Source organism: Coffea eugenioides, chromosome 2 (assembly GCF_003713205.1).
Source record: "Coffea eugenioides isolate CCC68of chromosome 2, Ceug_1.0, whole genome shotgun sequence".
Lineage (NCBI taxonomy): Eukaryota > Viridiplantae > Streptophyta > Magnoliopsida > Gentianales > Rubiaceae > Coffea > Coffea eugenioides.
This window is the reverse complement of record NC_040036.1, coordinates 22,476,494-22,501,547: the sequence shown is the minus strand read 5'-3', so window position 1 is coordinate 22,501,547 and position 25,054 is coordinate 22,476,494. Positions and strand designations below refer to the sequence as shown.

General features: G+C 37.9%; 5 protein-coding genes and 1 pseudogene across 5 annotated transcripts; 2 read left to right on the top strand and 4 right to left on the bottom strand.

The window, feature by feature from the left end:
* Positions 1 to 1,561, top strand: LOC113763908 (eukaryotic translation initiation factor 1A). The gene is made up of 2 exons (XM_027307903.1): positions 1 to 420; positions 1,149 to 1,561. The coding sequence occupies exons 1-2, from the start codon at positions 166 to 168 to the stop codon at positions 1,329 to 1,331; spliced, it is 438 nt and encodes a 145-aa protein (XP_027163704.1). The 5' UTR covers positions 1 to 165; the 3' UTR covers positions 1,332 to 1,561.
* A 1,935-nt stretch (positions 1,562 to 3,496) lies between these two features.
* Positions 3,497 to 5,084, bottom strand: LOC113763905. Its single transcript, XM_027307901.1, has one exon. The coding sequence runs from the start codon at positions 4,936 to 4,938 to the stop codon at positions 4,186 to 4,188; it is 753 nt and encodes a 250-aa protein (XP_027163702.1). The 5' UTR covers positions 4,939 to 5,084; the 3' UTR covers positions 3,497 to 4,185.
* A 975-nt stretch (positions 5,085 to 6,059) lies between these two features.
* LOC113763906 (protein CURVATURE THYLAKOID 1A, chloroplastic) lies at positions 6,060 to 9,385 on the bottom strand. Its single transcript, XM_027307902.1, has 5 exons — positions 9,085 to 9,385; positions 7,294 to 7,382; positions 6,897 to 7,004; positions 6,642 to 6,713; positions 6,060 to 6,437 (listed from the first exon to the last, which is right to left on the bottom strand). The coding sequence occupies exons 1-5, from the start codon at positions 9,242 to 9,244 to the stop codon at positions 6,372 to 6,374; spliced, it is 495 nt and encodes a 164-aa protein (XP_027163703.1). The 5' UTR covers positions 9,245 to 9,385; the 3' UTR covers positions 6,060 to 6,371.
* A 4,806-nt stretch (positions 9,386 to 14,191) lies between these two features.
* Positions 14,192 to 15,475, top strand: LOC113759255. Its single transcript, XM_027301822.1, has one exon. The coding sequence runs from the start codon at positions 14,192 to 14,194 to the stop codon at positions 15,050 to 15,052; it is 861 nt and encodes a 286-aa protein (XP_027157623.1). The 3' UTR covers positions 15,053 to 15,475.
* Positions 15,476 to 16,373: 898 nt separating this feature from the next.
* On the bottom strand, positions 16,374 to 19,391 carry LOC113761764 (GDSL esterase/lipase At4g01130-like). Its single transcript, XM_027304885.1, has 5 exons — positions 19,021 to 19,391; positions 17,781 to 17,999; positions 17,421 to 17,575; positions 16,930 to 17,200; positions 16,374 to 16,831 (listed from the first exon to the last, which is right to left on the bottom strand). The coding sequence occupies exons 1-5, from the start codon at positions 19,274 to 19,276 to the stop codon at positions 16,563 to 16,565; spliced, it is 1,170 nt and encodes a 389-aa protein (XP_027160686.1). The 5' UTR covers positions 19,277 to 19,391; the 3' UTR covers positions 16,374 to 16,562.
* A 1,333-nt stretch (positions 19,392 to 20,724) lies between these two features.
* LOC113759254 lies at positions 20,725 to 22,356 on the bottom strand (annotated as a pseudogene).
* Positions 22,357 to 25,054: the final 2,698 nt, after the last annotated feature.

Below are 25,054 nucleotides of genomic sequence, written 5' to 3'. Positions count from 1 at the left end.
GGTAAATATTTCCACAGAATAATAAGGGAGTGTTAAAAAAAAAGAAGACGGCAGCAGCTTCGCGACCTATTTAGGGTTTGTCTATTTCTATTTATCCAAATCGATCAGAATAGTCATCAATCCTAGGGTTTCAGAAGAAGAAGAAAGAAGAAGAAGAAGAAGAAGATGCCGAAGAACAAGGGTAAGGGAGGTAAGAATAGGAAGAGAGGAAAGAACGAGGCCGATGATGAGAAGAGAGAGCTAGTTTTCAAGGAAGACGGCCAGGAATATGCTCAGGTTCTGAGGATGCTCGGTAACGGCCGTTGTGAAGCTATGTGTATCGACGGCACCAAACGTCTTTGTCATATCCGTGGTAAGATGCACAAGAAGGTCTGGATCGCCGCCGGTGACATCATCCTCGTCGGCCTCCGTGACTACCAGGCACGTTCCTCGCTTTTCCCTGTCCTTTTTTTTTTTAAATATCTGAATAATATCTTTACTCCTTGTTTGTGTTTTCAGATCTTAATAATAATATTTCCTATACTGTTTTTTATTTTTTAATTGTTCCCGTTGCTGGATTTTTCTCGATTTTGATATGAAATCAGCAATAGTTGACTGCCGAAATTGTTTTGATTTGTGACGGTATGCCCTTTTTTCTTTTTCTTTTTTTATAAAAAAAAAAATCTTGTAGCATGGTGAAGCTTTGGTGTTGCATAATTCGTAATTCAACGTAATTAACTAAACCTAAGTTATTTCCTTTAGACAGCATGAATTTTTGTACTAGACTCTAAAAATTGGCGAATTGGATGTAAGATTTCAAGTCTTTGAAGTAAACATGTATAAGTTGGGGTGAGCTGGAGTGAACATGTCTGGTTTGTTGCGAGTCTGCATAGATAGCTTCTTGAGCACAAAGGCATGGAGTTCCGCTTAGAATCAAATAGGAATTAGTGAATTCAATCTAACCCGGGCAGGTCAGTTTACTTCCGTCAGGGTGGTTAAATATTTTGGCGTGGGCTTATCCTATTATTGTTTATTGTGTGTGTGTGTTTTTTAAGCCTATGTAGTCAGAAATTTTTCTATTGGGTTGTGAACTCTTTTTTTTTTTTTTAATTCCTGGACTTTTATTGATGGTTATCTCACTCTTCTTGTTGTTTTTATAAAATATACAGGATGACAAGGCTGATGTTATCCTCAAGTACATGCCAGATGAGGCAAGGTTGTTGAAGGCATATGGTGAGTTGCCTGAGAGCACTCGGCTCAACGAGGGTATTGCTGGTGGACTGGACGAGGAGGATGATGGTGCTGGAGATGATTACATTGAGTTTGAGGATGAGGATATCGACAAAATCTAAACTCGTGTCCACTTCAACTTTGTTCTGAGGCCTTTGTTTGCCTTGGATTATAATTAGCTTGGGATATTATTATTTAGTAGAAACTGCGAGGAGAGGTATTGATTGTGTAATGTTTGAAGTGATATAATGAAAAGGGTGCCTATGCGATGTAGCTCATGTGCCCAAAGATTCTGCTTTGGCAGCCTGGTTACAATAATAGCACTTTAATTTACATTCATCCATTATCGTGATTGTTGTGTGGTGTCCCTTTGTGCTGAAGGTTGGGTTTGTCTCTTATTGAAGCATATGTAGTTTCCAGTTGTCGGTGGATTGTGGGCATCACATATACTTTTTGCTGCTTATTGAGGTAGTTTTTGCCAGTGGTTGGACTTTAAGGGGTTATCTTGGCAGAGACCAAATTGGTTTCAGCCTTGATTTACCCCATAAGTTGTTTACTTTGAGGAAAGGAGGTTACATCTTTCGCTTTATCATCAGGTAAATGAGTGCTTTGAATGCTTGAAGTTTTCTTCTTCTTTTGCATTTGAAAAAGATGACTTATTTTGCCTGTAAGGCTGTAATAGACACATTTAATAGACGTGGATGCTGGGTGTTTTAGCATTGAAATTGTACTTGGACTCTGCCAACTGTTTGTGGTGGGGTGAGGACAGTTTTGTCGTCGCCTGTGTTTCGTGATGTCTACTATTAGTAGCTCTTAAGATCCCTTCTAGAAGTTGTAGGCTGGATTGCATGCGACAGTGTTCTACCAAGTTCATTTGGTTAATTTAGTTTCATCTTGCTCCTGTTCTATCATGTCAACCTTGAGTCTGCTCGTGCGTTGCTCAAATTTTTGGAGACAGGAACCATGTTCTGACTAACATGGATGTTCATCATGAAATGTTGGCTTCTCGGTGTTTGTTTATGCAGAAGTCGCAATCTGTACACGATATAAACATTTGCCTGATGCCAAAAGATGAATATGAAAGTTATGTTTTCCTTTTTTTTTTTTTTTTTAGGAAAAATAATTTTGTACATAATCCAAAAATTTCCCAGCACGTACATCAGCCGTTGTGGAAACGGTACTACGGTTTTCTTGCCAACCAAGGGAAAATTTTGGCAACCAAAGGCGAAAAATCGTTCGAGCACCCAAATCCAATTTATTAGAATGTTGAATCTCCAATTCATTAGAATGTGGTAGAGATGTTCATTAATAAAATTCCGACATATGATTGTTTGCCCCCCCCCCCAAAAAAAAACAAATAGTAAAATATTTAAAGTTAGCGGTAGGAAGTTCTAAGCCAATTACCTACTTCAATTTTGGTCAAGTTTTGCAGCAAAGCCAGAAGATATTTAAAGAGAGACCTAATTGCTGCCCATTTTAGGAAATCCTGGAGCTCCCAAAGAAGAAAAATAGGGTGACAGGGCTGGAGTCAACCTCAAGCAAACATTGAAGCCTCCCCCGAAGGCTCAAGTAAAAAGTCACTATTCCAGTGATTGCAAAGAAACTAGTACTGGCACATGAGCTACAAGCCCCGTGTTAAGTTGTCGGATGGCCTACGGGCAGCTATTCCTACCAGACATCGGCGTCTGAAAAGTTGTAGAACGACCAACTGCATTATGGGCCAACAACTATGCAGTGCAAAAAATTTTCAAGCTACTTCAATAACAGAAGACCAAGATACAAATCAGGATCAATGAACTAGTAAAATGAATTCAGGTCCTATCTACAAATCCTAGCGTTCATGCAATTAAGGTCAATGAGCCCCAAATTCACTTAAGAAACCAAGAAAAGAAAAAGGGTAGTCTGATCAACAAAATTTCTTAATCCACCTTTCAACTGATAAGGAAGTTCAACAAATTAAAGACAACTAAAGAAATAATCTCCCTGTTCACGAGAAACAGCAGTGATGTCAATGACCAGCAACTCAAAAAATGTTGATCACCAGAGAGCCACTAATATGGTATCCTACAAAAGCTGAATATTGGGGGCTTGATACTTTCTCAAGCCAATTATTGGTTTAGCAAAACATTGGCACTACCAGAAGGGAATTCCCATCTGCTTTCAAAACAAAATTCGTAAGCAATGGGCAAATTCAACTAATTGCTCAAACAAATTGGGTTAATGATCAAGAACCACCAAAAGGGCAGATATGGTAATGTTTAGAAGCTTTTGCTTGCATTAATCCGCTTAAACCACAGAAATTCCATGCCAAAAAGACTGGAATCCTTAAAAAACTCACTGTTCCTTTTGGTGGAAAAGGATAACAAAATTATACCTGATTTACATTACAAGTCATAAACAAGCAAGACGTAATAATAAGAATAGGAAGAACAGTAAATTCATACTATGTACAAAAGATCAATGCAGAAAAACTGAGTATTCCAGAAGAGACCAAGCAAAAGCTGATTTGCCCTATTCTCCATCCCTTCATTTGCAGAACACAACCAAATTGCAACTGTAACTTGCCCACTGACAAAGTTTGGAGTTGTTTTGTTACATTGCCACGCAACTTTCAGCAAGCGCAGTTCTCTAGCACGAACAGAGCTGCATACGGAGATTTATAGGCATATGTTTCTCTCAGGTGCAATTTAGGATCTTCACATTAAAAGCATTCTAGGTAATTTGATAACCATTCTGACAATGAACTAGTGCAGAGATGACTAAAAAGTCACTCTTCTTCACAATGAACTCAATTACAGAAAGAATGCTCGTAGCAAGAAGAGAATTCACATATTTGTAAAGAAAGTGAAATTTGAAAATGCACCATAAAATAAATAGAACCAGAAAATTCAGCAAGAAGACAGTAAATGCAGTAAAAAGAAACCCAAAAAGAAAAAAAAAACAATATTACTAAGTAATAAATAAAATTTCAGGCGATCATCTAAGTTTTTCCTTGCCAGAACTCCTCTTGGCTGCTTCCTTAACCTTCTCAAGATACCCTTCAATAGGAGGTGTCAAAGTAGCCATAAATCGATTCGCCGGAAAGGGGGTCAAATCGGGGACCAAAGCAGCAGCCTTCAGACCCTCAGGTAATGCCTCAATAGCTTCTTTCTTACACCTCAAGAATGCAGACTCAGCAGCCTGTCTAGCTCTATGCTTCCTCATCAGAACCCTGCTATACTCCTTGGCAAGCCTTCTACCATCCTCAACAGTCAACTCATATTTAGGAATCTTGTCGGCATCAACCAAGCCCAGCGTAATCAAATCCAATCCTGGGGTACCCATCAAAAATGGGGAATCAAATTCATTCTTCATTTTCTTCCATTTCTTCCCCTGTTCTTCCATTACCTTACTTTTCAGCCCCATCTTTTCTCTCTCGGCTTCCCTAGCTTTTTCCTTAGGCTTCAAGAATCTAATTGGGGAAGTCGAAGCCAAGCACTCGTCGACCAATTCATCAAATTCGGATTTTCTTCTGGGCCCACCATCTTTCTCATTCGAATCACCCGACCCAGTTCCTTTCTTGGTTGTTACCTTCGATCTCTTCAATGGCTGTGCTCCTTTGATTTTAGATTTCCCTTTTGCAGTTCCGCTGACTAAGCATCTTTGCAGAAATTGATAACTCAAAGACTCCAGACAAGCGTATGATGAGCCCAAAGATCTCATTTTTCTAGCCTCAGCTATTCGCATCATCCTTTTGCAGTTACAAAAGGTCCAATTTTCTGGGTCTAACGGCGGCGAAGGGGATGAGGAACGGCGATTTAGTTACCCGAGTCGAGGTTCTCTGAGGCAGCCGAAACCCCTTCCCATTCGGCAAAAAGTTTGCCGCTTCATAAAACCCCTCGCTTCAGTCCCTTCAAGCTTCATAAACCCCTTGCTATTGAGGACCGAATATTTTAGGAATTCTGTAAATGCCCCAGTGCAAATACCTTCCTTCGCTTCAGCATACACAAAATTCCCTAATGTCAAAAAAAAAAAAAGTGTGCCGTTTACAAAATTATTTTGGCATAATTTATATTTCTCACGGAAATATAAGAGAGCAGAAGTGTTAGCAAAATAGTCTGGAGACTAAAAATATGTTAATTTCTTAAACTATCAATCTAAACAGGAAAATAGTTGGTATATCGTCCTTACTGTAGAATATGGCGGAGAGCCAATTTTGTCCCTAAACATTTTTATTAGTGTCGATTTAATCCCTAACTTTTATTGCTAATTAATTTGATACGTGAACTTATTTTGCGGTAAAAATCTTCGTGACAGGGCCACCACCTAAAAGTAATCTGGCTCCTAATTGACCAACTAAACAGGGGTATGTTAGGAACGTCATTCACAGAGTAGTAATAAATCAAGTAAAATTATGTAAAAAAACCATTAGATAAGACTTTTAAATCGTTTAAAAAAATCACCCAATAAAACTTTTTAAAATTCAATCTTGTGATTTTTTTACACGATTTACTTGATTTATTACAACTCCGTGAGTGATGTTTCCAAAATATCCTTATTTAGTTGGTCAATTAGAAGTCCAATCCGTTTTAGGTGGTAATGCCACCATCGAAGTCCTTAATTGGAACTGCAAAATAAGTTTACGAATCAAATTGGTTAAAAATAAAAGTTTGGCATTATATAGACACTACTGAAAAAGTTGAGGACAAATTTGGCCACTTTCCCGAACATGAGTTAAAAAAATGTTTGGTGTTTGGATTGTAATTTTCTATCAAAAAATTTTTTTGTATTCGTGAACACATTTTCTAATCATCGTTTTACATCATATACATTAAATCACTATAGTATATTTTTCTACAAAAACTCCAAAAAACAACAATCCAAACAAGATTAAACCATAAATGTACATTTGATAAGCTGTTAATCTGCAGGCTTGGTCTATATACTCTACAGACAGGTTGAAGAAGATATTGAGAAGCAGAGGTTTAAGTATACCTCTGAACAAGAAATATACAAGCTAGAATGAATGCTGAATCATTATTAATAGATAAGCCAGTGTTACAATACATGAAACATCTATTCTACATAATCAAACCAACTGCCTCTTATACAGAAAATCTATTAACCAATTTGAGCCGCTGCTGGAATTATGCAAGGCAAGTTTGGCTGCCAATCTCATGGATCTATTCAGTCCCAGCGATCTTCTTCTTCAAAGATTCAATATCTTCTGCCAATTCTTTCCTACTTGACTGTACAAGCGACAACAATAAAAGGTTTTAGATGAATAGTTCTACAAGTATCATAAGTTCAAACAAAAAATATTCTTATATGTATACTTGCAGAACTTGTTTATCATATAACATATCAGTTAGAGCAGATGATACTTTCTGTTCGCTGATATATCTGCTCTAACTGATATGTTATTTAGTTCAGATAATAGTCCTCCTACACACCTTGAATAGAAGGTAGCGGTAGACAAACCATCCTGTATAACCAAGCCCTACCAACTCCAGGATCTTTGGGAGCTGTCAAGGAAACAGGAAACATTCAGGGTAAGGATAGAGGATTCAGGCGAATGCCCAAGAAAATAAAGCTTGTTGATGGCTATTAAAAATTCCTTGAGTAAAGAGGTAGTACAAATATAACTACTAAGAAAACAGAAAAAAAAAGAAGAAAAAAGCAAGTGTTAATCATCTTAAATCACATACCAAAGGAACTGAGTTGATTGCACCAATGATAATTGAAGCCAGCCAAACTCCAACAATTGCCCCACCTCCATAAACAATTACTGTGGACTTGTTTTCAACTGCATCCCACTTTGAAAAACACAGAAGTAAAACTAAAAGGGAAGTTGAATAAATGGAGAACTGGAGAATGAAGTCTCATGGAGCCGTGAAAAATTTATAAACAAGAGCACTGCAGTAACTATGATGCAAGCAAAACTATCAACAATATTGAGTTCAGCGAGAGAAGTCATGATGAAATACAATTCTTTTTTTGTGGACAAGTATGTGAAAAATGCAGACTGAAGGTAGAAAACTGAACATGCAAAGCAGCAGACTAGCTGAGTTCCCTGAGAGTATGGTGCTTCAGCACCAAGCTTACCTTTTCTTTCAGATCTGATAATAACTCAGTAGTGTCAACAGCAGGTGACTCCTCTGATGCTTTGACTTGGAGCAGAGTTGACCTCGATTCTGTTTTTGTCCATCATGAGGAACATCAATAACAGTTGAGAATTTATAGTACAACATTCATGAGGGAAAGCAATAATAGCCATCAGCTCGTCCAGTTTCTAACTGAAATAGCGAGTATATGAGTTGTTTCTACCTATATGTAAGTTTGATAGGAAGTCTTCATCTTGAGGAAACAAATATGGTTCATAAATTTTCCTTTCACAATTGAGAGTCCAAATAATCCTCGTCTCGACATTGCATTTTTGACAGTCAAGTTTTAATATCCTGCTGACTGATAGACAAAGAATCATCGGCAATCTCCAACAGTCAGCATACCAGGACTGAATGTAAGTGTGTTTGTCTTCTTGTTGAAGAGACATTTTTCCTTGTTAACTAGTTTAATGGTAAAAATAGTCATATCAACCTCTAGCTTTCTAATTCTCCCTATAATTTTTTTTAATATTCCCATAAATTTGTACAAAGTGAGGAACCAAGGAAGTCATAACTTAGTATGATGACCATTAATGCAAACAAGTATATTAGATCATAGCTCAGGATTGACATATTAAAATGACTTTAATTTGCTCTTGGATAAAGTCATCATAAAAGGCTTCTCTAGGTATAGTCCCAGCACTTTGGAATTCAATTACCAGCAACTCGTTAGCTTATATCTGCATGTTACCGCTCCAAAGAAGATCATCCAAGTATGGATACATACTCGAAATCACACAATCACGCCTTCCTCAAACTAAAAAGCCTTCTTTATGTATCATCCAAGCATGTTAAGACACATTACCAATAGATTTCCAGTTACCAAGCAATTGTTATTGGAGCTAATGCATCAAGAAATGATTGGAACCTCGAATAGCTGAAAATCACGAAATTTCATCATGACCAGAACCATTGGACACTGACTGTGCTAAATGCGGTTAAAAGACAGTTGATTCTTGAGAGGTTTAAGACCAAGTATGTACAGAAGTGCACAAGGTGTAAATATTTGAGATAAGAATGGCTTTCACGAAGGGCAACTCCTAGATCTACATCAGATTCAAACAAATATACTAGTTGGTAGAGGATCATAATCTCAGAAGATCACATTTTTAGCCAAAGGCAAACCAATAAGGCTTCCTGTTATCAAGTCACATTTTAAGCTTGAAGCTAGCAATGAAGCTACCTCAATTAAGTCATTTTACACATATAGGGTCACCCCTGCATATTTAGAGACTACTTGTGCATTTTGAACCACAGCAATACCAGCTGAGGAGGATTCAGTAGTTGGGAATTCCAGCAAGTATTGCTCCTGTAAGGCTGCGGCTGCGAATGGAGTCTTTGTCCTAGAATGAATTTCAAGACTTGATTATCTAGACAGCCATCTACGAGTTTTTGCCGTTGGCGATGCTTCGTTTAATCCAATTTTGATATCCAAGTACAACATAAAAGGGTAAGGAGTAAGGAGAATCAAAATCAAAAGCTGGGAATCAATTCACAACTGATCTTTTTTTTCTTTTTTTTTTTTTTACCAGTCCGTTATTTGGATCTAAGCTACAGAAAACACCAGATACAAGTCTCCAATTATTCAAACTAGCAGCATCCCATCTCACAAACATAATAGCCAAGAAAGTTAATCAACAAGAGAGTTCAACCAATTCCACAGCATCTGATCAAATACATAAGAAGTGATTTTGATAAAAGCCCTTTTCAATAACAGAAGAATAATACGCACCTGAAAGTTTCTTGAATGAGGTGGAAAAAGCTGTGGAAGTGGACAAGCGTGGGGGTAAATACGGGAAAGCAGAGCAGCTAGTGGTCCAGCGGACCGGGAATCTTGAAGTTAAGACGGCTGTGGCCGCCATGGAAGTGGAGGCTGCTGCTGCTGCTGCCATTTGGCTGCCCAGAAAATAACCAGCCCCTCTTTCTTTTATCTCTCTGGTCTGTACTTCTAGCAGGAAGAATCCTCCTCAATTGAGAGAGAGTCTTTTTTCTTTCTTTCTTTCTTTCTTTCTAGCAAAAAGGTCGTATTTTGTTTTCGTGTTGCTCAAAAGTCTCTCTATCCACAATATTTTCCCTTCCTCTCAAGTCAAGAGAGTCTGATATCATTGGGCGCCACGTGGTGCAATTGAGATTCCCGATTGGTTCATTCCCTATCTTCATAATCCCAGCATTTGGTCTTCTTATTTTCGTACGTTTTCTATTTTCTTTGTTATTGGTTGGAGGAAAAGAGATGTCTTAGTAAATCAGACCGGATTCATGGGTCGGCTTGGTTAGACCGGCCTGTCACAAGAAACGATCAGCAGCCTGCGTTGAGTAATGTCCGGTTTAAATCGGTTTGTGCAATTTTTAAAATTTATCTTGTGCCATAAACACATACAATATGGGTATAAAGTCAAAATTGTCAACTCATATAACTAATTACTAAAATTGTATTAATTTACACTAAATATATTAAGATACAAATTACAACTTATAATGCCCCTAACCCTAAAAGAAAGTACTCAGATACCTCTCTTTTTTGGGGTAGAACACGAAATCTTCCTTATAGGCAAAAGGTCTATGCAAAATTCTAAACAATCAAAGCAAGTAAGTATACACAATCTCCGAGAAATTCAAGATAAAGGATTTACATCTATTATGAAGAAAAGAACAACTATATCTCATCTATATTCTTTTTAATTTAAGTCATTTAATCTGCATCATTATTCTTGCTCTGACAAATGTATAAACAAGTCCAAATCAACTTATTTGCAAAATCAAATCGAGCTCAGCTTATTTAATAAAATAGCATAATTTTGTATTTAAACTCAACCCGTTTAGTTAAACAATGAGTTGAACTCAAACGTATATGAGTTGAATTTGCAAACAATTCAATTTGTTTAGTGGCCCTATGCCCTGTGGTAGACAAAGCACTTGTGATGACGAGCTTATGAAAAATGAAGGGCTTTCTCTGTTTCAGGACCTTTGTGATCTCAATACTTTTTATTGAGTTCTCAATACTTTTGGTTAAGGTTGGACAAAAATGGCCTCTGATTCCGACTAAACAGTTTAAAATGGCTAGAAAATTTTAAACTATACACTTTTAATTGTTCAAGAGCCAGTCGGGAACAGAAAATAAATCAGGGGTCAAAGTTTGGACAACAATGATAGTTTATGAGCCTTTACTCTTTCAAATTGGTTTAGTCGGATTATGCACTTTTTTCATAGCAATCCCTAGGAGTTAACCGTTTATTTATTTCACATCTAACCCTCTACAAGAAAAGCAATTTGGATTTTTAGACCATAGCTTGGAAAATTGTACAAGGCCGAAATACATATAGTGCTGGTTTTTATAGTCTACAGTACATTTGTTATCACCTAATAACATTGCACCATGCCATGCCCATCTCCAACCGGGTATTTTATTACTCTTGTCGTCATCGCTCCATTTAACAATTGGCACATGTAAAGGCGAATTGTACAGATTTAAAATTCATAGGAGGGTGCAACAAGTTTTAGGAAATTTGTAGATAGGACATGGATTATTTCTAGCAAAGTAAAATAACTAATAAATTTATTGCCAAATAACTAAAATACCCTAGTATAATATATATGTACCTTAATAAATAAAACATATGCACTTTTACGAAAATACGTATAGATTCGAATAAAAAAAATAAAAATAAGTAGAGATTCAAATGTAAACTTGTCAGTTGATATGTGCACATATTCAAATAGGAATACGCACATATATATGATGAGCATAGGCATATGCACACCAATGAATGTAATGAATATAGATGTAAATTTTGGTGGATTAGATGTACATACCAATGTGCAGATTTGAACTAATATACGTGCCCCCCATGCATATGTTCAAGCCACTGGCCATTTGGTCTGGTGGTCATCCCCTTCTTTGGGGATGCTGGAGGTCAGGGATTCAACCCCTGCCTCCCACAACTTGCCATTCTACGTGGCTGGTCTTTGTTCCCGTGGGGTAGCTCGAACGGTCCGCTCCCCCTCCTTAGGGTATAGCGACCTTCCTAGTTAGTCCCGCTGTTAATGTGTTCGATGTGGAGTGGGGCCTCCTCTCCCGAGCCGCAAAAAAATGCAGATGTTCACATATACGCATACAAATGTGTGAACATTAACCTATGCCTCAAATAATGAATAATGAATCTTCCTACTGTCATTTCACAAATTTTCCCTATAATTTTACAAGCATGAAGAAACAAAAATATTCAACCTCAGAAATGTAGAAGTAAGTATATTGATGTGTAAAAGAATCAATTTTAATCAACTATATGTGAGCTCGACTAGAGTACGTCGGGATAGGTGACTAAACTATTTATAACTCGTAGTATTAAGTAAAACTAGTAGATTTATTTATTGAACTACGTACAAAGAAACAAAATCTGCAGGCAGGCACGTACAATACGTTGAAAACCAAATTGCTGTACATCTCTTGTCCATCCACTGTTGCTCCGGCAAAAAATGAATCGAAGAAACAAATAAAGGGAATTCAGCCTTGGGCGTTCATGCATGCAGAGGAAAAACTTGATTGGAAGGAAGAATCTTGATCCTCCTTTTGGTTTTGTCCGAAATGAGTTGACTCAGCTCAGTGGATTTTGGTTTTCAACCAAGTGACGAAACCTTCCAGGTGTATGTACATTTTAGATTAGATGGTGGGTCTCAATCGAGACGGCTGGCAAAATATATATATATGTATATGTATATGTATATATTAGATGAGAAAATTTACACCAAAGAGAAGGGAGTAAAAAAGCAGCTGCAGACAGACACTAATTTAAAGTCCATATGGAAGATCTCATCTAGAGTATATATGGGGTGTATATATAGCTGTCATCACTAAATAGCTATTAGAAATTACTCCTTTTGATGATCATCATTTTTTATTCCCGCAAAGATACAAACATGTAGAATTGCATATATGTGGTTCATCATGTGATTCTTTCTTTCTTTTTTTCCTTCTCGAGGAATACTGGTCAATTGCTATGCTAGAACAGTAGTATATATTATGCTTGTCCAAACCAAACAGGATCCACACAGTAAAAGAGCTTATACATCACTATATATTTCTGGTATATAGTATTTGTAAAGGAGTAGTTCTTGAAGTATCCTAGTAGAGAGTGGAAATTAAAAGACGTGTGTATATATTATGGAAAACATAACCATTTAAATTGGTAGTTGTTACCATAAAAACTAGTAGTACCAATTAAATACATACTGATTTATGCCCCGCGCGGCTAGTTCGAGTCCGAGTGGTTCCGTAGTCTGGTAGTTATCAGCAAATCTCGTAATTGACCCCGTGTGCTATCTCGCTATGTATTCTTGAGACAAGACTCTACATAGTTTTAAGAGATTAGTCTTGAACGAAAGGCCGGAAAACCCTTAAAGTGAAAAGAAAAATTAAATACATGCTGATTTATCAAAGCGTATATACGCCTGTTACTCTGAGCACAAAAGGTAAAAGCCAAAGTGAATAACTGCGGAATATGCAGATTGCACAATACCTACTACTTATCTTCTTCTTACTTGTGAGGTACAAGTACAACTGCATCCCACAAGGCTTTTCTGTGAGTTTGGCGGCTGACCGCCTCGATAAAGATCGCTCTTAAGTGTGCTAAAAAAATAAGTAAATAAATAAAGAAAAAAAAGGTCTCATATCTTTAAATTAAAAGAGACATGGTGACTTATGACCTTTTTTCTTTTTTTTTAAAAAAAAAAAAATTTATTTTGGTTCCCTCCTGTCCTGTAGGTAAAGAGACGTGACTTGCAAATATTATTAATTCCCTGCTGTTGTGGCGAGAATGAAGTGGGCTAATTAATTTAGTGTAAACTATAAACAAACCGACCCACACCCATAAAAAAACCCAAAATCCCATTCCCATGCAACGCATTATGCCGAAAAGAAAAACGCCAAAAAGGAACTCTTCAATCCACCAGCCAGCCACCAGCTGCCCCTAAACTGAGCAATTTATGCGCATTTTGGAGCGCACGGCTCGGTCATCCCCCGGCCAGTTCATGTTTATCCCCCAACCTTAAAAAGTTAGCACCTCGTTGGCACCGTCTGTCCTCTTACCTAATTTTTCCTATTACATCTGTGTTACACAAACGTACATATGAGTGAGTGTGTATATACGCACAGCTTCTAATAGTCCAACTAATCCAACCAACAGCATTTTGATTAAACAATTTAGTTAACGCCATCAAACAACTCAAAAGGGTCCCCTTTTTTTCCTCTTTTGAGGTGCTGCCACATTTGAGTTTTCATCAGATTGCACCCCACCCCAACTCTTCCTACACTAAGAAGAAGAAGAATGCAACCACCACCACCACCCAATAGTCCCTCTAATCATCAAAGATTTCATTCATCAGTATTTCTATAGCCAGCTTCCACTTTCAATCATACATCTCATATCCATCTTCGTTTCATGCAATGCCAAGGGGATCGAGATGGACACTTTCTTAACCACCAGTGTTTGAAACATTCCCAGCTGTTAATGTTGATCCCTTTCTCATCTTTTGTTATCTCGTATACTAGTGTGTTACTAAATTTTCCGACCATCCTCTTTAACACCTGCTTCAGGCGCGTAACGCCTTGCCCTGACCAGCCTTTGGCATTGCGAATATATCAAGAAAGGAATTCTGATGAGATCATGAGAAGGCTACAGCGTTAATCATATTGATGTTTGTGAGTTTTTCCACTCTTTTCAGCCTGTTTTTCAGTGATTTCTTGGAAGACTTCACGTGAATTCTAGATGATCTATGGCATGAAGCGGCCATCCCGCGGGTGATGTTTGATGGGGTCTAAGAAAATTTGGCACCTCATCTGGGTGATGTGTTACATGTTATTGCTGCCCTATGTTCAAGGGCAGAGTAGCCTCAACCGTGATTCTTTAGATTCTTTTGTTCATGATTATGCATTGAAGGCGATGAGAAGGATGCGTACAGGTATTCTGTATAATATTTCTCTACCTGCAAATTACTCTGGTATACAAGTTTCTGTTGTTCGTCTCAGAACCGCGAGGTTATGGCTAAGAGGAGCCAATTTCAGTTTCTTTGACATCCCACCTAGGACATTGCCGCACCCCTTTTCCAGGAGACTACTAATTGTCTATCAAAACCTTGGGAATTTGTCAGGTTTCTATTATAGTGTCCCAAATCATACATTTGTCACTCCTGTCATTGGCTTATTAGCTTATGATACAAATACCAGCAGAATGGTTAAGTTTAACATCACCAGGGATCCTATTTTGGTCCATTTTCCTCTGGTCTCAGGGGTAGGTGATACGAATATAACCGCAATGAAATGTGTCAGATTTGGCACCAATGGGGAAGTGGAGTTTAGCAATTTGACCATGGCAAATAAGTGTATTGCAATGGGTCAAGGCCATTTCTCCATTGTCATTCCATCTCAGCCACTGCAGCCACCAGTGCCGTCACCATCAAACAAGAGCAAAGAAAGGGACTGGAAATGGTGGGTTATAGGATTTGGAGTAGGAATTGGTGGATTGATTTTGTTGGTTATGTCTGTGATTCTTTTGTACAAATTGATTAGGAAGAAGAGAATCGCAAAGATGGAAAGACAGTCGGAAAAAAGTGAGGTTTTAGGTACAATTTGGGTTGGACCAAGTAGAATGCCTTCAGCTACGGGTATCAGAACCCAACCAGTCATTGAGAATAGCTATGTACCATGAAAGATTTTCTTGTATCATTTTGTCCCTTTTTTTTTTGGTCAATTTTCTCACTGGTTTCATCATGTCATTTTTTAGAAGTGGATGTTCATTTGTTGATAGAATTCATCAGGGGTGGATATATGTTCTTGCTCAAATTCTAGTTCAGAAGTTTGTTTCAGCATCATTGTTAAGCATGACTTCGCCCTTAGTCGGGATCATAATATAATAGACATTGCGGCCGTTGTCAAGGATTGGGGTTAGAGTCCACCTTTACATACTTTGTTTAAGAGAAATAAAGCATGATTGTCTTGTTAAATCAATGATGATACCTAATTGACTAGAAAACTTAAGCAGCCAATGGGGCGTCACAGCTTATTGGCTTGTACTGATAATTGTCTCATCAATTTTCATGTCTTCATCCATCGGCCAATATGGTAGTTACGCCATTGCTTTCTCTAAGAAAAGATACAAAGACAACATGAATAAATATGAGAAGATTCCCAGCTCAAACTATCAACTGAAGTATGATCATTGATCATAGCTTATTTCACCACATAAACAAGCTGCAGTCCTTTTCATTGATGTAAAAGAATGTAGATAATATCATATATGTGCATTGAAGCTTTTGATAGAAAGTAACTCATCTAAGTAATCTCCATAAGAGACAATCTAATCACCCAGGCTGGAAATGATTGCTTCAATCATGAACATTAAAGTCATCTCGTCAAAACGTTTGCCTTATGCAGTTGTGCATTTTCATGGGGTGTGGACGGCATTGGCCTCTTGTAAGCAAATAATTAGTTGTATGCTAATGGCTAATGGGAAATATCTTCTAACATATGCTGCTTCCTTCATTAGGAAATTGAACTGCTCAAGGCCAAATAGATCAACTTTTCATGCCTAATGTACTGATTAGAAGACATGCAAGTCTTTTATGTCATAAGCAAACATATCGGCTCATAGACCTAATTACACTTTCAAGATTCAAGTTATTTTACAGGTGTCATTTCTGTAGATGCTATGTGGCTGGGATTTTCCAGCATAGCTCTCTCTCTATCAAGATCTTGAGAGAGAAAAACCTTTAAGAGAATCTAGTTGATGCACATTATTGTCCTCCTGTATTAACCTTTCACTATTTACACTTTACAGTATGTTGTTCTACTTGTGCAACTAGAAAACTGACCTGGCCCCCTCCAGATCAGGGCCATCATGCAATCTTAGACAATGCGAATGAGTCAGTGTTCTTTAAGTCCTTTTGACACGAGTTGAGCACTCAATCTGATGTGCTTTACATTTACGAGGACAAGGGTTAACAAAAGTCTATCATGGCAATGATCTCAAGTCAATTAAATATCTTTTTAATAAAGGTTGCAATTGGGGGTGAGGTAGTGGAAGTGATGAAGAAATCTGCTTAATAATGCAGTTGTATCAACCACAGAATTTCAAATCATAAAGCTTGATCAGTATTCTGTTCTCAGAATAAGGATTGGATTGTTTATTCTTCGTTGCGTTTGAGTACAAGAGGCACTGATCAACCTATAGGCTGAATATCGCAGAACTTGTGGAGTGGAAAAGGAGGATCAGAGTAAGAACCATTTAAAATTGCATGAGCAGTGAGCTTGTTTGCAGCTTCTGTTGCATGGATTCCATCCCAGCTGACATAATTTTGTGGATCGCTACATGCAGTAGCAGTAACGTTGTGTCCATTGATCAGTTTGTTGTTTCCACAGTAAACTTGTTGGTTAAAGTTTTGAGCACCTCCCCCATATCCACAACATGCTTTCGTGCCATACTTTAGTCCTGAAAGTAAATGAACCATAAAGGAAATTAAGCAGAACCTTGGATCATTTGCATTTGATGCATGACCACAATGCTTAAATTCGATCAAGTTTATATACCGTGAGATTTGGGGTGCTGAAAGAGCTCTAGCAGTACTGCATGAGTATCCACATACACGACAGATGCTTTTGGAAGATCTTTCCTAATATTTGTCAGTGCTTCCTTTAGCATATTGTTGTAGTCCACAACAGCATTGTTGTAAGAAATCAAGCATCCAAATTCATCAACATCAGTACTGTTGTGAGGAAGCTCCACTAGAAGTGCTGGATAGCACCCTACAGGAGCAAGGTTCAGAACTAAAAATGTTCGCCCCCCTAAGGAATAAAGATCCTGGAAGTTCGATAAAGCAAGGGGGTTAAATATCAACCCAACTAGTGTGAATAATGACTAAATAACCTGCCTAAACATCCATGGGAGGAAAAATGTACCGACTACCTTTTCCTTGATGAAATTCTTAAGGTAACCCCACAACAGCAATGGTACTTTTTATGCAAATTCCACGGACTTAAAACGTTGCTACTTATGAGATGCTTAAAATGCATGCAATTACCTTGATTGTATAAGCAATCTGGGAAACCACCTGAGGCAGAAATTGTTTTACTCCGCTTATACCAAGAGATACCAAATTAGAGGTGAAGTCGTTCTGGCCAATATAGAACGTATAAAGAGATTTTCCAAATATGCTAGGTGCAGGAAGTTTGGCTCCTGTAACAAGCCAGATTCAAGTGAGGAGAAACTAGAAAATCAGTAGTGTTGATAATTTTACAGTACTTAACAACGTTAACTAACGTTGATATCATCTCCTCCAATTCAGCTGAGGCAGTTCAACAAGGACATTGCAATAAACACCCGTATAATACTCCAAAGAACAATACATAAGAACTCTATCCCATTACTCCCTGGCATTTACCTTTGGCGTGAGTCCTGTGATGTTTTTCAACTTCAACCTTAAATTGCTTCATTTGATTGAGCTGAATGGCCAGAGAAAAGGGGCTGATTCCTGTAACAAACAAGGAAGTATTTGGCAGGAGCACTGTGGATGCCAATGTCGCAAAGTTGGCACCATGTCTGAAATCAGATCCTATTGATTGCAGATATGGGCTCAGAAATGGCTGGCCTAATGCTTGTGCTGTATGTCAATTGTCCAAGCAATAAGAATACAGCATTGGTTAATTATGATTAAATCTCCTAGCTATTGATACAAGAGGTTAAACATAATTTTTTGGAAAGAACGAAAATATGCATACTTAAAATCTCACATTACTTCTTAGGATATTATCTAGAAATTAACATCTATGGACAATGTTGACTGAAATTTTTGAAATCTCTTACAGCCATGATTTCCAAAAACAGCTCATTGGCTGCAGAAATCAGTTCAATATCTCCTTTAGTCCAAAGAAGTTTAAGGCAACAGTAATGAAACCCCAGAAGTCAGCGGGTATGATGACAAGATAGCACAAAAGTGGGGCGACCCAAGATTTTTGTGGGGGGTGAGAACTGAGAACTGAGCCTTTACAGTTTGAGTAATTCAAGTCATGCCAAAATCCGAAAGAAAAATGCGCTGCATGAGATTCAGGATAAGAAATTAGATACGTCGTTATAGACTCTCAGAATAGTACACTAATGATTAAACCCCATCTCTTTCCAGCTACAGCTTTGGCCTTTTTGTCCGACTCTGTAATAGATCGACCGACACCACTAAATTATGAACAAAGAGCTTACAAGTACTGTTCTTTTCTGTTCTATACATCTGAAACTAAATAATTTCACACGTCCTCTGAAGATAAAAATTCCTTCCAGAATTCTGTTATCAGCTTGCTGAATATTTTGGAGCCATATACTTGCATCTTTCTCCAGACAACTACTTTACTAACATGAATGGTCGGTGGCACTAGGAAGAAGAGGAAAGAGTGAGTAAATCACAAAGGAGGAGGAGGAGGAAGAAGAAGAACTTCAGGAAAGCTTAAACTGTACGGATATATCACGGAGATGCAGCAGTACATTATTACCAAGAACCAATTACAACCATCAAGCACTATTAAAGCTCAAGTATTAAGCTTATCCCACAACCTGCATGCTTGCATTGCGAAATTATGGTGAATTCCAGAGCAGGGAGAGAATCAAAAGCAGTTGAAAAGTAAGTAAATTACCCAGGAAATCAATAATGAGCCTGCCATCAGTAGCCCGACCAACTGGTCTCTTGAAGTAAGTCATTCCGAAAGGGGGACTCTGAGCTGGAAAGGCAGCCCAAAAACCTCCAGTGTCAGAGTTTGAATCTCCAAAATTGAAGATAGCCTTAAAAGCACATTTTGCCTCTGCACTTCTTGCTGATATTGCCATCAAAATTAGCCAAACCAGCAAGATTTGCCTGAGAATGGAACCAACTCTGGATGGCTGGAGACTCATTTTTGTCTTCTTTAATGTTGTTTCCTCAGAATCTATTGTGCGACTCAAGACAGGAGTATGGAGCAAACATACTTTACCTTTTTATAAACTACTAGTAGTACTTGCGTTACTGAGAAAATCCCTGGAGTAAAATAACGGATGACGTTTGAAAATTCCCTTTTGTGGTTCAAGTGGAACAGGACATACGTCAATATCATTGGTTCTGTTGTACTCTCCGTTCAGCAATGCTGATTGTATATTCGGTAATGAGAGATAAGTTTCCTATTTGTTATCCCAATGCACTGTATGGCGACAAATATGAAGAATGTTCTTCTTGAAGTAAGTTAGTTAACATAAATATTGTGGGACCCTTTAAAGTTTAATCTTCCATGAATTATTGTTATGCCGGAGAGCAGAAAAGTTCTGGTGTTTGAAACTTTATAGAAATTCAGAATAGAAGTCTGGGAAAGACTTTGTATGTAATTAAAATGAATCGAGAAAATGACTTTAAAGAGTTTTAAGGTTCCCCTGATGCTGATGTAAGGTATTCTTTTACCAACAGCTGGGAGCTTCGTTTTTTGTTTGTATCAGCCAAAATGAGCGAACACACTCCCCAGACATGTTAATGGTAAATAGAATGAACTCCAAAGGTTATGCCATTTCATGCAATGGAAAGATATCTACTGCTGAACTTCATTCACGAGCCAAAAATAGTACACAGTGCAGTTATCTCTCCTCTTTTTTCCCCAGTGCTGTTAAATTTTACCACGTACGTTACTTTAGAGTGACAGAGCGTCTCCTAGAGCCAAAAAGCTTGATTAGGCAGTTGAAATGGAACAGTAATGAACAAAGGATGCACCATCTCCTTTGTTTTTCACTAGATCAAGATTAAAGTTCTTCGTGTTTATTTGTTTCCCAAGTAGTGCAGACCCAATGGTTGAGCGTCTTGCCGTGAAAAATTTCTCCGGTGAGACTTTCCATGACTACAAATGCTCTTGAACTTTCTCATCAAAATTGAAGCCCACAAGATGCGTTTTACAGATTCAGAGGTGGATAAGCTTGCATATTATGGAACGAAACCATTTGAGTGGGTCCTAAGTTCTTGCTTTCATGTTGGTACTTCTTTAGTCATGAAATGGTGCTGCAATAGCAAGCCAGCTATAGCAACTCCAAGCTGAGAGTTACTTTATTGAATGCTGATGAGCGTAGAGCTGGTTGAGCACACGATCTCCTGAACCGCTTGAGACACAAGTTGATTTTTCTAAGTTGGAGGTAATGTCACTGTTGTCAAACTAGGCAACTAAATTGTAGATTTTGTTTAGCACAACAATCAGGTTCAGGGGAATTATAATATATCGTTGCAAAAACTTGAAATGACTATATCTGTTCCGAAATTACAACTGCTTCAACTTCTGTTTATTAAAAGTTAATAATAGTCTGAAAACAGTGTATCAAAATTTTCTCAATACTCAACCAATAGGGTGGATATCGCAGAATTGATGAAGAGAAAAAGGAGGATCAAAATGAGATCCATTCAGAATTGAATGTACAAGGAGCTTATTTGCAGCTTCCGTGTTATGTATTCCGTCCCAGCTTACATAGTTTTGGGGATCATTGACTTGCTCTCCATTAATTTCCTTGCTGTACCCACATAAAACCTGAGGGCTGGCATTGTAGTCACCTCCGCCAGTTCCACAGCAGGCTTTGGTCCCATACTGCAGACCTGGACCAAGATGAACCAAAGAAAACATCAGAAATTTATTTAATTTCGTGGCGCAGACAATAAGGAGAGCCAAATTTACCATGGGATTTGGGGTGCTGGAAGAGCTCTAGTAGTACTGGATAAGTGTCAACGTACACGACATTGGCATTTTCGAGATCTTGTCTTGTTTGGCGCAGTGCTTCCTTTAGCATGTTATTGTATTCTTGTGCTGCATTGTTATAGGAAATCATGCATCCAAAAGGATCAATATCAGAACCGCCATGAGGGAGCTCCACCAGAAACATTGGGTAACACCCTATTGGTGCAAGATTAAGCACGAAGAAGTAGCGTCCTCGGTCCTCCTAGTGCATAAAGTTCCTGGGAATTCCATGAAGCGAGAGAAAACAAGTTAACATTGCTGAGAAGAGGAGTGAAAATTACGGATTAGATGGTTTTGGGGTTATTTTTCAAAAAATTTAATGCAGTGGGGTATGTTAAAAACAACTACTCTAAGTCATGGATGCTCCATATGATTTGAAGGTTTTACAACCTTAATGCTGCATGAAATTTGGGAAACCACCTATTGTTGGGCATATACTGCATCACTCCTGCTATACCACCAGAAGGTAAGTTGGAGGTGAAATCATTCTGGCCAATGTAGAATGTGTAAAGCGATAGATTTTCCAATTATGTCAGGTTGTGGAAGATTGGTCGATCCTGAAAAAAGAAAAAAAAAATCCGAACTTTCAGGATTATTCCCCATACAATTGCATTCAAGAATGTAGATAGTTAAGCACTTTCTTTTTTCTGTTTTCCCCCCTTGTATGATGTATCAGGGAGATAGTTAAGGACTTGAAAACTAGTAAGTCCTACTTGCAACTATATACTTTACCAGAAGAGTGAGTGAAGTTCATCTACTTTAGACTTCAATTGCTTCATTTGATTTAGCTGAATGTTGAGCGAAAATGGACTAGTCCCACTAACAAACAAGGAAGTAGTTGGCTGCAGTACGGTGGAAGCCGATGTAGCAAAGTTGACACCATGTTTGTAATCGGATCCGATTGACTGAAGATAAGGGCTCAAAAATGGCAAGCTCAAAGCCTGAGCTGCATGACCGAGAAATAAAAGCATAGCCAGTAACTAAGAATTGGAATTCAAAAAGATCAATTAGGAGCTGAAATTAGTAGTGAAGCTTGCCAAGAAAATCTATGTAATGCCTTCCATCAGAAGGCCGACCAACTGGTCTCTTAAAGTAGGTCATGCCACTGGGAGAAGGTTGTGAGGGAAAAGCAGCATAAAAGCCGCCTGTATCCGAGCTAGAATCCCCAAAGTTGAAGATTGCCTCAAAGAAACATTTGCCATCACTTTTTGGGATGAGCAATGCCAATGCCAATGCCATTGACGCCACCCAAATCAACAAAATTTTTCGAGATGTAGCCGAATTCGTGGCCATAGTACTGTGCTTGTGATTGGACTGCTAAAACATAACAGAGCTGGCCATAGGTTTACAAGCTGCATTGGTTTGGGAATAGCAGGATGTTATTTATAGTAGATGGGAAAGCAAGAACCTAGCTAGCTTGCATGAATGAACCGAACCAACTTTGGATAAGCATCAAATATGGGGGAAAAGAAAGCAGCCCTCTAATGTTTGGCGCAATCTGATCATACGTTCATTTCAACGAATGTTTACCCTTTCTGCATCTTTTCCTCTGATTGACTACTGCTACCATTGTATTGGGAGTCAACTGAACGGTAATAAGAATGAAGGAGAAGGAAAAAAAAAACTCTCTTTAACGTGGTACTAGGTCCAATTTCAAACCATTTCCAGATTAACTCAAAGTCATGAACATCCAACGCCGGCACAATCAAGAAAAGAGAGAGGCTAACTGTAACACATATTCAAGCACATAAACACTGACTCAATTCAACACTAGTGATATTATTATCAGGTTTCCAATTTTAATGCCCTTTTCAAGTCAAAACAAATTCCATCAATATTAATTCTTGACAGACATGAAAAGCGGAGCTTGTCATGTTAACAAAATTCACTATAACATAATTTGAGCAGTCACACAATACATCAAGATAGTTCACCAGTAGAGGAGCCTAAAGGCATTAAAATTTTAATTTTAATGGTGCTGAGTTTGAGGGGTCTAGTTTCGTGTTTCAACTAGTTGATTAGTAATGGGGCTGAAATTGATATTTCTACCAGTTAATTAGTGGTCGTTGTAATATGTAAAATGGAGTTTTTATCAAATTATACTTTCTCTCTCCGTACCACTTAACCCATGTCTACTCGTAAGCCTCGAGAATCAGATGGGAACCTCATGAATATGTGACTGGTGTTCTTATCATTTGAGATTATTTTAGATAAATAGAAGGTATTGGGTTCACGACTTTCTACTTACAAAAATATATTTTTTTTTATTTTGGGTTAAAAACAAAAAAACTCCCTGTGATAAACCTAATACACAGAAAAGTCCCCAATGGTTTCAAAATATACAACACGACCCCTCATGCTTTGAACTAAATTGTAAAGATGACGGAATCCGTTAAACTTAACGGAAAGGGTAAAAAACAAAAAAGCCCCCTGTGATAAACCTAATACACAGAAAAGCCCCCCATGGTTTCAAAATATACAACACGACCCCTCATGCTTTGAACTAAATTGTAAAGGTGACGGAATCCGTTAAACTTAACGGAAATGGTCAAAATGACCAAAATACCCTGATATAATTCAACAAAAAAATAGCTCAAAAAATCATTTATTTTATTTTCTAAGTAGAGAGAATTGAGGGTTAAGGGGTAGAATAGGTATATTTGATAAAAATTAGGTATAAAAATTTTTTTTTAGGTTCCAATAAGTCATTTCCGTTAAGTTTAACGGATTCCGTCACCTTTACAATTTAGTTCAAAGTATGAGGGGTCGTGTTGTATATTTTGAAACCATGGGGGGCTTTTCTGTGTATTAGTTTATCACAGGGGGCTTTTTTGTTTTTAACCCTAACGGAAATGACATATTGGAACCTAAAAAAAAAATTTTATACCTAATTTTTATCAAATATACCTATTCTACCCCTTAACTCTCAATTCTCTCTACTTAGAAAATAAAATAAATGATTTTTTGAGCTGTTTTTTTGTTGAATTATATCAGGGTATTTTGGTCATTTTGACCATTTCCGTTAAGTTTAACGGATTCCGTCACCTTTACAATTTAGTTCAAAGCATGAGGGGTCGTGTTGTATATTTTGAAACCATGGGGGGCTTTTCTGTGTATTAGGTTTATCACAGGGAGCTTTTTTGTTTTTTACCCTTTTATTTTAGAGCTGGTAGATAACGGTTTTTTTTAAAATTTGTCTGTTTGAGGCTATAAAGCCAAAATTACAAAGAAATAACACAACATGAGTCAATCCCATACAATTTGAGGATAGTAAAACCCGAATTTCATCAGGAGGATCCGATAATAACTTGAGTCCGGGTGACATGCTCAAACTCATCCTGGCTAATGGCAACAACATCCGCGCAGGTAAATTCGTAGTGGTCTTTCCTCTGCAATCGTTGATGGTCTCTTTTGAGTGGGCTAAGCTACAGTCCATGTACTTTTTTGTCTATTAGACCAAATATCTTTTCGGCATCTTTAATAGGCCTCCGAAATTAATTCGACTACATTTCGAAGGTAACTGGGCTTTCACCCAAATAGGGTGAGAGCATGGCCATGATGCAGGCGGACCAAGAGTTCAAACGTGTTGTACTACACTGATCCATTAATGGGTAATGACGTGAGTCTCCACGTAAGGATTGAACATCCATGACGTAATCCTCATCATCGGCGTGAAACGGTTAGCATTTAGCAGTAACAACAATTTCACTATCAACATGTTCACATAGTGAGTGAGTGAGCTGGCTTGCCGAAAGATATTCCGATTTTGGAGAGATATTTAGTACCAAGCTTGACGTTTGAACTCATCATAAACACGTACCTATCACACTCTCAACTCATCGGATATGATGAAACCGATGTTTTAAGCTCTTAGATGATAATAGTTTTAAAAATTACTCCATCCATCCCGAAATATTTGTCACACTTCCAAGGATGG